Source organism: Idiotropiscis lumnitzeri, chromosome 9 (assembly GCF_059441095.1).
Source record: "Idiotropiscis lumnitzeri isolate Australia: NSW breed Sydney's pygmy pipehorse chromosome 9, RoL_Ilum_1.0, whole genome shotgun sequence".
Classification (NCBI taxonomy): domain Eukaryota; kingdom Metazoa; phylum Chordata; class Actinopteri; order Syngnathiformes; family Syngnathidae; genus Idiotropiscis; species Idiotropiscis lumnitzeri.
Window position 1 is genome coordinate 10,877,198 of NC_142399.1, and position 14,176 is coordinate 10,891,373.

The 14,176-nt window shown below is 40.7% G+C and overlaps 2 protein-coding genes across 3 annotated transcripts in view; both read right to left on the reverse strand.

Moving 5' to 3' along the window:
* Positions 1 to 1,337: 1,337 nt before the first annotated feature.
* Positions 1,338 to 7,266, reverse strand: ubac2 (UBA domain containing 2). Its single transcript, XM_088305621.1, has 10 exons — positions 7,077 to 7,266; positions 6,472 to 6,596; positions 6,187 to 6,306; positions 5,787 to 5,893; positions 5,582 to 5,705; positions 5,448 to 5,495; positions 4,478 to 4,586; positions 4,266 to 4,408; positions 3,829 to 3,948; positions 1,338 to 3,251 (listed from the first exon to the last, which is right to left on the reverse strand). Exons 1-10 carry the CDS (start codon positions 7,105 to 7,107, stop codon positions 3,144 to 3,146), a joined length of 1,035 nt encoding a protein of 344 aa, XP_088161747.1. The 5' UTR covers positions 7,108 to 7,266; the 3' UTR covers positions 1,338 to 3,143.
* A 3,103-nt stretch (positions 7,267 to 10,369) lies between these two features.
* The window catches only part of dachc (dachshund c), a 31,001-nt gene continuing 27,194 nt past the window's right edge, over positions 10,370 to 14,176 (reverse strand). Inside the window, exons 8-11 of one of the 2 annotated variants that reach the window (XM_088304690.1) lie at positions 13,699 to 13,849; positions 12,661 to 12,792; positions 12,409 to 12,480; positions 10,370 to 10,745 (exon numbers count right to left, since the gene is read on the reverse strand). In XM_088304690.1, the coding sequence (XP_088160816.1) occupies positions 10,708 to 10,745; positions 12,409 to 12,480; positions 12,661 to 12,792; positions 13,699 to 13,849 (393 nt within the window). In that variant the 3' untranslated portion in view covers positions 10,370 to 10,707. The remainder of the gene's footprint in view (positions 10,746 to 12,408; positions 12,481 to 12,660; positions 12,793 to 13,698; positions 13,850 to 14,176) is intronic. The other variant, XM_088304691.1, reaches the window with a different exon arrangement.

Here is a 14,176-nt window from a genome sequence, read left to right on the forward strand (position 1 = left end):
CCGTGGAGGAGACGGGCGGATGGAGATGTCTGCTCAGTGTCATCTTTGGCGCAGGTGGGAGTGGCACACAGTAACCTGGCAACAATAACTGATTCAATAGCGACATCTGTTGGCCAAAACAACCACTAGCCAATACATTAGGTACACCTAAACATCGCGAGGTCCGATACAAGGAACGTGCAAAAAAATTCGTACGTAACAAATAAAGTAAGAACAACAACAATATATTCATTTCACACTAAGTATATAATTGTGGTTGTAGACCTGCATTGTATTTTAACGAGTATTTTGTCTAATATACCAGTGCCATTGCTTAAAGGGGAAAGTCAACCCAAACAGTTTCTTTAAAAGAATGTTCTATGCAGGCTCAGTAGTCAATAATGCTATTCTGATTAATATTATGGTTGCGGAATATGAGTTAAGCAGTAAAATCGACCCGTTTTTAGCCATGTCTGAGGGGCGGCCATTTTGTCACTTATGTCGATTGGAAATGACATCACAAGCAAACTAAGCGAGCCATTGCATGTCCTGAAAAAGACAGCATAGTTGTTTGGAACACTGATTGTAAAGTTAATGATATATACAGAAACAATCACTTATTGTACTAAACATTTTAATTTTGAAGTGTATCTAGATGTTCATCTTTTATTTGGCCTGACTGCGAGGCAGACATGCTAACTACTAATTACTGTGCTGACAGTTTAGAAGTAGGGCTGTCAAAATTAAAGTGTTAACTCTGGAAATTAATCTAAAAAAATGTTAAGAGTTAAATATTTTAACTCAATAAACTTAGTTTTATTTACTTCAAAAATAATTTGCAAAGCGTAATTCAAACACTGTACCATATTAGCTCTACATCTTTAGTATAACATCTCAGAACAAAACACGACGCTCAAGTTACCACTCGGCCGTGCAAGAGAAATACCTGTAAAGATGACTTTTTAAATTGTATTCAAGGATCAGAAAAAGCTATTAAGACAGTCTTTGAATTAAAATACACTTTATATTTGATTTTACATTCATTCCATGATATTAATAAAGTTGTTACAAGCTTCACAAAAAATGGTATCTGAAATTTGTGATTAATCGTTATTAATTATGGATTTTTTTTTGTGTGATGTATTAGTTAAAAATTGGAATCGCTTGACAGCATTAATTTTTAAATGACTATATTAAAGTATTTAGCTTACCAATTTGACTTTAAATGAATTCAGCATGCAAAAAAAATGCTAAAAGTTATTCATTTCCACTTTAGCACAAAATACAACTGATCTGCACTTGTTGGCCTAAAGCAGAAAAATGCGACGGTTGGTGAAAGTCCCCCGTACCGAGCATCGTTCAATCAACAAGTTGATTTATTTCATAAATAAAAGTAGAATGTGTTACATTGTGATTGCATGCAACACCTCCACACCATTTTCCGTCACGCTGACAACAAATCATTGGCTCCACTCAGTGTGGTCACATACTGTATTAGCAATATTATTTTTGCACTCAAAGGTTCGCTTTGCTGACAACAGCAGCTAACTGCTGCCACTTGATCATTTACAGTACGCACACAGACTGTTGTAAGTGCTACAGCCTCCGTTGTAGTTACGGTATCATAAATAAACATTTAGGATTGATTATTTTTCAAATGGGGTTTGGAACATATTCCAATAAATACATCGTTTGTTAACACTCACTGACCACAATATGAGGTACATTAGCAATTAAATTGACTACAAGGGAATAGCTTGAAGCAAAAAAAATTTTGAAAAAATCTAAATTTAGTAGCATCCGTGTAATTTGCAGGGGTTTTGAGTTGGACTGCATCACAAGTAGGAGTTACTTAATATTTCTTTTTGTATGATGCAGTAGTTATACAAAACACCCTAAACACAAAAATACATATTTACACGCCACAAAAGGGAGTTTTATTATAGTCAAGACAGAATTTTTGTACCTAAAGTTGTGACCAGTGAGGGGGCTTGTCTCACCTGAGATGACCCACCTAACTAAACTCGCAAAGATCTGCTGCCTTCAGTCGCACTGACTGACTTGTTCAAAGACAAAACAAAAAAAAAATATTTTAGAGACACGGCATATGGACTAGAAGTGCATATTGCTGGAGAATCAAGCTCATGAATCTCATGTGCACCATCGCTTGAGGTTGTAAAATCAAATATTTTGTTGACTATTTCACCTCCTTGCTGAGTTAATGCACTTTTTTTTTTAATCCAGTGTGAGATGAAAATTGTATAAAAATATACGTCTATCACATCTGTCTTGAGGATCTGATGTTTTGCATACGGTCACCACGGGTATGAGGGTCACTGGTTACACTGGAGTGCACGGGGGTCCTCGGTTTGGGACTGTGATTCACTCCTACAGTGACAATAGAACGTGCCGATACGCTATTAACCTCCGCGAATGCAGTAGTTATGTCAGGAATACGATACATATTTGGATAGAAAGCACTTCTTGGCCAGCGCTAACCAAGCGCGCCTTCTTGTGCTGCCTGAGATTGCAAAATGTAGTATTCAAGTGAATTTTCCATGCTCCGTTATTCTCTGGACAACTAATTTGTTCTTTTTGCGCTCTGGCCAAAGCCCCGTTTAAAAAATGAGTATTGCTTTTTGGTATCTTGGCGCCAAGGAATTATTTTGAAATGACTTGAGGAGCTTCATAGTGCTTTGCCACCTACTTGTGACTTCCAAATGGCAACAATTACTCAGTGAATGATCATTTTCGTGGCAGGGATCTGTCCAAGTCCCCCTCAAATAGCGACGGTTCACACTGCAAAAATGAGTTCATTCACAAATTGCGGACGCTTGAAAGCTAGTATGTGAGGACTGTCATAAACTGAGGACCCCCAGTAAAAATGGACGTGTGAGGCGAGTTGGATCAGATTGTCCAGTGATTTTGTGGTTGGTGCTAAAATGTCAGGCTTGTCGTTCATTCGTGCCCATGTAACACCTCCTCAACTGTTCATTTTGAGGCGTGACTCGCCGTACGCAGCCTTCACATTACCTGCTACAGCACAATACACAATATTTGTCTTCCTTCATCATCCGTTTTCCCCCAAACTCGTCTCTGCCGGTTTCTTTTCGGCTGCGCCGCTTTGGTTTGTTTCTCGTCCCCGCTCCCACGCTCGGGGGCTCTCAGTGCTGCAGGAGGAAATTGGTGGCCATGTTGATGTCGTTGTTGGACGCTCGGAGGGCCTCGAGGGCATCCAGCCGGGAAAAGCCCATTTCCACCAACCTGGCGACCTGAAGGAGACATACAGTCGATGAAATGAGAGACGTCTCATACTGCGTATACATTAGAATTTCGATATGCGCATCAGGCATTATGATTATGCTCTTTAGCATCACCTTGTGTTCATGGAGGGCTACACAAGGGTTTATTTTTCCTTATTTCCTTTTGGACCTTGTGCTTAAAAATATGTTCTTTCTATGCCCTTCAAACACATATCCTTATACTGATGGACAGGTGTTTTGGCAACTTGATGAGGAAGTGCTGCCACCACATGTGAAAATGCAATCAGTGCTTTTGGTGTCTTAATGTGGTAGCTCCGCCCCTAGTCAATGCAGTAATTAACGAAAGTTGTACTCCGTCGTCTGTGTGTTGTTGTCTCAGATACAGAAAAGGGCGGAAGACCAAAGGCTCATTTACATGAGACGGGAATGCCCCCTCATTTTCGAATGATTTCAGTGAAACTAAAAAGAGGGTGGGAAGTTTAATTCTATCCCGGATTCTTGGATAGTTTGACAAAAGTATGTTTCTCATTATTAGCGTAGTGAAAGTAGAGTTTTTTAAATGAAGCACAGGCAAACATGGCTGCACCTGCTCCTCGGCGATAGAGTTGTCAGACGGTGGCGGTGGTGCGGAGGGCTGCGTCTGCGGCGGCGCCTGTCTTCTGCGTCTCAGGGTGGGGAACAACCTGCTCCACTGTAGAAAGCCAGTCTGGTGAAACAAAAAGGAAAACATTTTCAGTGCCTCCACTGGGGAAAAAAAAAATAGGGCAGCTCCAGCTTCCTTCCATTTATCAAAAACATGCAAGTTAGGTTCAGTGAAGATGCTTAAAGGTTCATTTAAAAAAAACCTAACCCTAACCCAACCCTAACCCCGCCTCTCCTCAATGTCAGCTGGGACGGGATGCAGCATACCTGTGACCTTAATTAAGGATTAATTAACACGTTGACTGCCATTGACGGCTAAAGACGTCAATTTTTTTTTTTTTTTTTTACTTGGCTGGTAGTGAATGAGTTAAGTGCTCGTACTTGTGTTTGGTGTCTGGAGTTTGCGTGGGCCTCATTGAACTGGGCCAGCAGCAGTTGTTGATCCAGTTGGTCCATCCGCTGTTGCCTTTGGATGTCCAGCGTGGCGCCCATCCCCAATGGCGCCTCATTGGTTGGTTGAGAACCTTGGAGGGTAAAAGAAACAAATGTACATCTCTGCTGTGTAAACTGCTACGGCGCTGGTTTGGACTCACTGGAAAAGAGGGGCTCCAGGAGGTAGCGTGCGACGGCGCACAGCCAAGCAGGCACAAAGAGGACGTTCTGGAGCCAGAGGATGTTGGAATGGTACAAACCACCTGAAATCTGAGATACATACAGTCAGTATGCAAATTGATAGACTGTTGTGTTATAATATCTTTAGTTTATACCAATGAACTCTTAAGATCAAGACTTCGACTGGTTAAAATGTTCTATAAGTCTTGATCTTTGCCTACTGTATTTTCAAGAAAAGCTTTCGTGTTGTATGTTAGTGATAGGAAAAGTAAATTTTTCTTTCCAAATGAATAGCAAATTAATTGGAACATGAAGCAACTTGTGGACTCCAGCCCATTTTATTTTCATTGTAAAATTCCAACTAGTGACCGGTCCCCACAAATATATATCTAATCGTAACTTGTGTTATAGTGACACCTTTGCACAACGTGAAAGACCTTTATTTTAGAAACACATGAGATTACTGGAGCCATCTTCTGCAGTTGCTGAATAAATTACATCTCAAGTCTAAAGGCCAAGTAAATTGGGAGTCACTCCAAGTGGCGATATGGGCAGAGACTCGCCTCTTGGCTCTCAAAGGCGTCTGTGAGTGCCCATGCAGACCCCATTGAGAGCTGTCGCAACCTAGTTCAGGGATTTCACCACATTGACATACATTGTGCAAAGTTTGAAGATCTGTTTTGCACATGCTGCTGAAAGCTTGTCTGGGTTTACGGTTGGTGAGCATTAACCAGGTTTTGTAAAGGTTCAGCCACTTCTGATGAAATTTGCATTTCCCAACAATGTATTTGACTCATTCCGTTTTCAATAGAGCATGAAATTCTGGAGTCGTGGACCAGACTTTCCTGACATTTCAGTTTGCAACTCCAAGCCGTTCAATTCCTGAACCACTTCATTTCTGAGGGTCCACAGTCGTCACTTGGGTCAATGGACAATAATCACGTAACTCACCAGCCCGCTGAGCGCCAGGAGCCACATGAAGGGACTCGACGTCAACAGCTACACAAACACACGGACAAAGAGGATGCAAGATTCAGGATTAGACGCATGGAAAACATAACAGAGCCGGAACACAACAACCATACCTGCAGTCCGACTATGTAGACCAAGGTTTTGTTGGTGATGTTGATGAGGCCTAGCACGTGTGTGACGGGCACCATGGGAATTGACGAATAGAAAGGCACAAAGAGGGCAAAGACTGGAGCCAGCCTGTGGAAGTCATGAGACGACTATTAAATGTGTTCAGATGGGGGTTTTTTTTACATTATGACTGTATAGAACGCTACTCACAGCCCTGCAGGCAACTCCTCCACCTCGTAGTTAAAGAGGAAGGAGAAAGCTTGAGCCAACAGCAAGTCCAGCAGTGCTGAAACACACCAGGTGCCAAACAGGAAGGACTGAACAAGAAGACACACACACACACACACACACACACACACACACACACACACACACACAATAAGGCGTCAGGAGCTGGACTTGGGTTGGCTGGTTAGTCTGCTTGTGAGTATCTGGGCATAAATTGTGGCCTGCAGTAGCTCCTTGTGAGTGTTTTCATTTAGCTCAAATAGGACCACGGAAAACTCCAATTAGGAATTGGCCCAAACGAGCCCCAACCGGAAGCAGGTGTGCAAAGCCATCAAATGTGGACAGAACATGCCGTCGAAGTCTGATCATCAGTGGCACTCACAGCAAACTTCCTGGAGCCAAACCTTCTCTCAAAGATTCGGAAGTTGTAGATGAGCATGCCACTGCAGAAGGAGTCTTTCACGTCCAGACACATCAGCCTGCCACAGAGCAGCCGCCACACCTACCACACAACCCAAATTATTAGGCACACTATCCCAAGCTTCATATCAATGTTTCAATAATTTTAATACGAATTCAGTTTTGTGTTACTGATGAAGGCGTGCCGATAAAATCAGAAAAGAACTTGTCATGTCATATACTTTTAACCCTTCGACTCAAGTAATACCTGTTGTTGGTGGCAGACAGCCTGCAGGTTGTACTCAAACATGTGCTGGTATTGCGGCAACAGGCTGAGCATCACCGTCAAGCCGCTCAGCACCAGCAGGAGGCCTTTGGATAGGGGAGCTTTGTCTTGAAAACACAAACAGAACCATGTTGCCAAACGGGGCGCTCTATGAAGGCATGTTTGTTGAAGTATATCTATTATACTTGGATATGTTTGGAGTAGACGTGTGGACATTATGCTGATATTCTATAGCAAATTCTTTTTACAAAGCCCTTTACACAGAAAGGTTTGTATTAAAACGTCTGCTGTGATTTTGCTGCTCCTGCCCGCTTAACATGAAATCAGGATGTGTTCAACCCTGGACGTGACATTTCTGGTTGGAGGAAAGCCTAATTTTTGCCAATGTGTAACTTTGACTTAACATTTATATGATTCAGTTTGCTAATTGTACAGGTGCGACTTAGTTGTCCCAGATCGCCAGAGAAAAAACAAATTACCTTCAAGCGGTTGAGCTGCCTGGAAAAAAATGAATGACAACTGAATGCTAATCTACTTAGCTGGGCTAGCTGTGGTGCACTGAACTTGCCAAAGGCGGGAATACTCACACAGGCCGCGGGAACCGGTAGTGGTGAACATGACGTCGAGGAAGTTAAAACACGCAAGAGATTAAAAAAAAAATACAAAACTAAAGGTGAAACAACCAGGTGGCGTTGAAGAAGCGATCCATGCTGGCTGGGATGAGTACAGTGGAGCAGCAGGGGATAAGGAAGTAGATCGCCAATGAGACTACAGGAGGCGGACTGGATCAAAAAACACCGCGAACTTTATTCGTTTAACATCACCGACAAAATTATTAATCTCATTTGTTCACTAGAGGGCAGTGTTACATTGGGTTTAAAAGTGAAAAAGGCAAGGCAAGGCAAACTACATTCATTAACTGAGCCGCTTTACGACAAAATATACAATATACAATATACAAATTTCAAATGGCAAAATCACTTAAGACAAAAAAAAGCAGGAATTTACGACATTAATCTGCAACGTCAAAAAACAACTAAGCAATTTACTGAAAAAATGTACAGCGCAAGAGCATGATTTTGGAAAAACTGATTCGAGAAATGCTCAAAAAGATCTTAATCATAGGTATGGGAAAAAGCAAAAGATTTTAACCATGATTTACCGCTAAAAGCAACAACACATAAAGGGTGGCGTCATGAAGATGATGTTAGGATATATTATTTTATAGGAAGACAATAATAATTTTGTCCTTGTTATTATTATTAGCAGTAGTAGTAATTGATTTAGCAGTAGTTGTATCAAAATTAGTTTTTAGTTTATTATTTTAATATTTTTATTACTATTAACTTAAAGTTTTAAATTTGCAAAATGTTAAAGGAAATTGACATAATTGCAAATATCCAGTTTTCAATTTTTTTCAAAATATTTTATATTGATACATTTAAAAATAAATATCAAGGCTTCAATTTATTTCTAAATTTTTATAATCTCTGTTATCAGAATTTAAACTATGTATGGAATGAAATGTTTTAATCCAAGAATTCTTCCATAAAATGTCTTTAAATTATTATTATTGATCATATTTTAATATTGCTGTTGGTGCTGTTGCTGTTAATTGAATTTTTTTGTTCTAGCTTTACTTTATTATTAAGATAATGAAGGATAAGAAAATTATATTATCAAATGATTCATCTAACTGTTATCATTAATAGTAATCATTATAATCCTCATCATTATTTTACTTTAAAAATAAAAAAATATTCCGTAGGTTTTCTATATATTGTCATCGTTGTTAATAACAATTGTAAGCAAGATTGAAATTCCAATTATTATTATTAGTAGTAGTAGTAGTAGTAGTAGTAGCAGTAATCATAAATAGTATTATAAGTTGGAAGCATACAACTTTTTACATGAAAAATCAAGACTCGACTTTCCACATGGCCATATACCAAATGTTAAATACAGGATGAAATCAGGTCTAAAATTGATTTTGACATGTATCTCTCTACATGTTTTTTAGTCAGGTAAGTCATCTAACAATGCAGCTGTAGCTGTGTTTCATGTCACAGTCGAATATTGTTGCACCTGTACGTCTGCTGACTAGCAGAAATCTGTTTCATGTCGCCTCAAACGCACAGGCCAGTGTCATAGTTTGCCACGGTGCAGATTCCTTGCAAGTAGGCCCTGCTGCTTTGCGTCACTCCACATCAAACGTGGCGGACGGGGCCTTCATCATGTGTGGCTCTGGTGGCTGCGTCTTATGTCCAAGTCCAACAGCTGTCTAATAGTATTGCGTGCACGGGGACACAGTTGCCCGTTAGTTCCCATTGGTTAGTTCCTGCCCATTAGCTCTATTTACTTGCCGGTGGTCAGACATTGAGTGCGAGAAACAGCTTGCTAATTGTGTTTCAGACCTTCTCTGTCACCGGCGTAGGAGTCGGGTCTAAAAAGGTTGCTTTGCCCCTGTTCTCAATCAAACGTAATCAGATTAAACAGCACAAAGATGTGTACGTGTGTGTTTGCATGTGTGTACGAGTGTGCCAATAAAGAGAGAGCAGATTTGGAGACAGCCTTGACTCCTGCTGTTTGCTTTGTTCATTAAGAGGAGATGAGCAGATGGTTTGCTGCTCTTGTGTACTGCACAATCACACGTACACACACACACACACACACACATTCAGGCCTGTCACCTTAGCTTCATCCTCCATTTATCTTTTCCATTACACATCTCTCGGCAGGACAATGTTACTTTGTGTGTGTGTGTGTGTGTGTGTGCGTGTCTAAGTGAAAGACAAGGGAGTGTGAAACAGTAGAAGTGTGTCCAATGAAGACACACTAAAGCTTTTCCATTCACCGCCTGACTCTGAGCTGGCCATCCAAAAAAGGTGATGAGTCATCCGTTAATGCATTTGTGAGTCACACTGCGTATTTAAGGAGGACAAAAGTACAGTATAGTGCACAGTGGGGCAAATTTTCCAGGAAGTGACACATTAAAACAGAAATCCATACCACATCAGATCCAATGGTGAGAAGTAACAAATAACAAATATTTAAGATGTCAAGTAAAACCTTTTCTTTGCAATAATATGCTCTATATTCCACATGTCTAGACACAGTATTCTGATTATTATAATAAAAAATTAAATTATTTTAAAAAAAAAATTAAATAAAATGAATCCACCTCAGGAGGTTGCCATTTTGTCTAGTGTCTCATGTTATCTTCTTTAAAATGGGTTTGGAGTTTTTTTTTTTTTTTAATGGAAAAAAAAAGGCTGTAATGATTGAAAAGAAGTAAAAACTCCAAACCATTTTGTCCAGTACTGCCACCTGCTGTCGACTGACACTGACGCCACACTGCGCACAGTCTCAGCTAGCAAATGTAACAGATCACCTCGTTTTTTCGGTCCGGGTTTGGTTTAGCAAATGGATGCATAGAATTTGAAAAACTTTGAAAGGAGCAGCATCCAAAATGTATGCATTATTTGTTTTATGATTTTGGTTTCCCACAGAGGGCTGTGACTGTAAAAGATTGTTCAACTATTGTTTAAGTTATTATAAAAAAGTTGCTTGGTTTATTCATATGACAATCAGAAATTTTGGTCGAGTTTTTAACAAGAACCAAGGAAATTGACGCACTAGATTAGCTTCTGTGGGCCTCTGGGCCTTGAGTTTGACACCTGTGGATTAAAGCATGAAGTTTCCTCAATTCATCACATAATTTTTTTTTTTAATCAAAATGATTTAAACTGCGTGGTCGTCGACAAACAAAAAGTATTGTCCAAAACCTTTTTTGACTCATGGAAAAATATCAACCCAATAAAAAAAAAAAGTTTTGTGTGAAGTGCAGGTGGAAAAAAAGAACGAGGCAAAGATGTTTTAATATGAAAAAGTATTTGTATTGTCTTGTCAAACTGCCCTACTGCATAACATACACCAAACATGTACTGACTATACAACATGCCTTTTCTGGATTATAACAACAAAAAGCAATGACTATATATGTACACAGCTGGTTTACAAGTTATACTCATCACTTGTGCCCAGTCAAAAAAAACAACAACGCCCCTCGTGGATAGGATCTCAGTTGAAAGAAACACAAACAAACACGTCATCAGAATAAAAGGAATTTCTGTTACGACTGTCCAGGATTGGGTGATATATGCAATAAATTAACGGTAGAGAACAGTGGAAAAGTTCAAACGTGTCCGCCTTCTTCCTTCAATACATCCCGGCCGTCTGCAGGAATACTCGGCCCTCTGAAAGCGAAGCAAACACAAGATTAATTTGCGATCTTTTATGGCGAATCCTCCAAATGATCATCAAATTTGATGCCAGAAGTCTGCCCACATTAGACCACGTAAGCAGAAAATCTTCACGATTTAACGTCGCCCATCTGGCGAGGATACCTGCTTCTGAGGGGGCTCATTTGGGGAAATTCCCCAGTTGAAGCTTATCCAAGTACAAAAGTCAATGCATTAAATCATAATGTCTGACTTCCTGTTTATTTGTCGCAATAGATCTGCACCCAATTTTGTGGTGATTTCTAAAACTGGAGTCAGGGGCTAATTTTTTAATTAGGCACTTTTGTGGCATTCAATGAGCGCCAATTGTTTTAGAGCGCCTCATTGTCTGCCATGAGGGGCCAGGGAGGGAGGAAATTTCTTTTTCAAAATCCGACTACAGGGAGTGCGGATAGGGGGCTTCGGGCTCTGCTTTAGAGTGCCTTGTTGTCTTGCCTTGTTGTAATGCATAACCCAGGGAAGAAAGCGGAAAAGTAAGCAGGAAATTATTTTCTATATTACATTTAAGTCGGACTTGATAGTCAAAGCAAAAGATAATTCTATGAACGGATTATGCCCGTTTTTGGCATGCATGGCGCAGGAGTGAACAACAGAAAAAAAACATGGCAGAATGTGCTTTGTGCGATCACTTCATTCCTTTGATAAATATCGTACAAAAGCCTACATTGCTTTGACCTAAGAGCATAAATATAAGCAGTTAGTAAGAAAGGTTCCCCATTTTTTTTTTAGGCATTTGAGCCCCTTTTCTGCACGATTAAACTTCCTGGCACAAAGGAAGCGCATCCTGCCACCGCCGTCTGACAGACAATTCCCCTTTAAATGATTTATTACTGGGTGTTAATTATGCAAATGATGTCCAAACAAACTCATCACGAGAACAATTAAGACAGCCGTTAATTAGTGGCCAGTTCTCTTCTTGCTTCACTGGCATTCAATTAAAAAAAAGCGCCTTGGAACAAGCTCGCTGTCTGCTGCGGCCGGCCCGGGGTCCAGTCTATTGGGTAGTTGGTTAGTAGGAGGGGGGTGTGGGGGGGGGGACACTAGAGATTGTCTACTGCCAGGAACTCTGGCTTGCCGTCTCTCTCTCCTGTCTGTCTTACACGTTGCATTTTCCAGTGGTCTTGGAGACAATAGCGTGGGACAAATAATAAACATATTGAACGTCGCAGTGCATTAAAACAGAAGGCGCAGTCGAGCGCGTCGCGCTCAGCGGCGTTTCTCAGAAGTGCTGGGAGAAAAAATTGAAAATCACTCTCAAGTCCTTCCAGCAGACTGATCAGCGAGGCATCGAGTGGGCAGAAATGATCAATTACAAAGTACTCCGCTTGGTCAAGGGTGTTGTGTGGGAGCTTCGTTTGGTTGCTCGTAAACAAGTGTCCATGTACTGCTACCTTTATTTCTTGACTTTGCTTTTGAACGTCTAACTCTTTTGTTTATACATTTGCTTGGCGATGCTTCCAAAGGTTGTACTTTTAATTATGTGAAGCACAATTGTTTTTTGCTTTTTTTTTTTTTTGCGTCTACATGACTATACATCGCATCCCATTCGAGTACAAGCGGCCAAACAAGGACACAAGCTGTTGTGAGTCGCAGCGCGACGGTTCCTTTTGTTGAGCACCTTGCACTGTTGCCTTAACGTCCAGCCTGTCGTCCTCCAGCTTGACGTCGTCCGCGTCCTGGGTCGCAGACTCTGTCGGGAGAGAGGCGGCTGATGATTGATGTGCTGCGCTTTGGTCATTAATGAATAAAGGAAGTCAATTATAAAGCTAATGAACAGTTGAGGCTGTCGCCAGTAAACGCTTGTTGACATTTATGTTAAAAAAATAAAAAATAAAAAACAGGAAAGAAAAGCATTGCGTTTATGCCTTACCTGAGAGCACACCGGCGGCATGCTGCAGGAAGCCGTGCTCCGCCTGATCTCGGAGTTTCACCTCCTCCTCCAAGGCCTCCTGAAGTCTCCTCTTACTCCTCTTTTCCTTCTTCAGTCGCTTCTGGATGAGAACTGAAAGAATAAACAAGAGGAGGAAAACGTGATAATGATGCCATCTATTAATTTTGGCTGGTCTGTAAGATGATATCATATCATGACAACTCAGGTGAGATCATCTTGCACTAGGTCAGCATTTTTGCGCTCGCTGTTCGAGACAAAAGATTAGCTTAGAACACAAGCTCTCTTTTGTCTGCTTTTTTTGCCCATTTAAACTTACGAAAACGCATTTTTAAACACATTGTACCCATATTCAAACACCAAAATAGTGTAAAAACAGTATGTATTGCAGTGTCTGTGCCGGCTTCATTAGAGGCGGGGCCTAGTAAGGTGGCAGATGACATCATCAAGTTTATGTCTGAGTGTGCGCTGTGGTCGACAGCAGCGCCTCTGTGGCTACACACTGATTGCGTTTAAGCATTTTACTGTTCCCGGTGATCAATGAACAACTGAAGAATTCAACCGTGACTCCAGCTTTAATGACTGACAGTAGAAATGTTTTTTTTTTTCTAAAAAGAACGTTTTAAAAAATGTGGAAACCTGCAACTGTTTGCCGTCTAGTGCCCAAACCCATGCAAAAAAAGTATTGGTGAAGCATGGTTTTATGGAATCTTGGTGCCAAGAAATATTGAAGTGTTTTGAGATTGATTTTTATGAGACAAAAGTAGTAATTTGTCGCATCTCACGGCATCCTGATGCCAGCGAACATTGTTGAAGTGACATGAGAAGCTTCATTTAAACAAAAGTAGTGGTTTGCCACCATGTTGTGGCATCTTGGTGTCATGTAACTTTGTTAAAGTGAGTTGAGAAGCTTCAATGTTATATTGAATCCAATAAGCCATCAGTTACCAAAAAAAAAAAAAAAAAAATCTGGATTTTTGTCCATTTCAACGCTAACTGCAAGCGGCACAAGCGGCGTACCTCTGTTTTTCTGCTCCATGCTCAGCTGCCTCTCCAGCGTCTCTCGCAGCTCTCGCTCGCGCACCAGCTCCATCTTCAGCTCGGTCCTCTCCAGGTGGTCCTGCTTCTCCTGTGCCCGGGCGTTCTCGATGGCAACCCTCAGCAGACCCTGCTTGGAGACACACACGGGCGCACATCAACAACAGGTTACACGCTGAACGCCAAATGCCGGCAGCCATGTCAAACATTTGGCAGCAGCCACTCACGGCCCTAAAAAAAAAAAGCAATTTGCATATGAACTTCGGATTTTCTGATTAACAGAATTCACCGGAACAAATAATGTTCCACAAGAAAATAAGAGGAAAACAGGTATACAAAATAAGGACAACCATTTTGATTTTGAAATGCAAATTTTTCAGGATGTTTTTTGACTATAAAATGCACAAAAAAAAAATCTATTATAACTTATATAATTTACATATGCAGGCATTATACAGTA

Excerpts from the sequence above, each read along its gene's own strand:
- ubac2 (XM_088305621.1), bottom strand. The coding sequence starts at position 7,107 with ATGTTCACCACTACCGGTTCCCGCGGCCTGT. Across the intron at positions 5,496-5,581 it reads TCTACATAGTCGGACTGCAG|CTGTTGACGTCGAGTCCCTT; the intron begins GTATGGTTGTTG and ends GTGTTTGTGTAG. Across the intron at positions 3,949-4,265 it reads ACTCCAGACACCAAACACAA|ACTGGCTTTCTACAGTGGAG; the intron begins GTACGAGCACTT and ends TTGTTTCACCAG.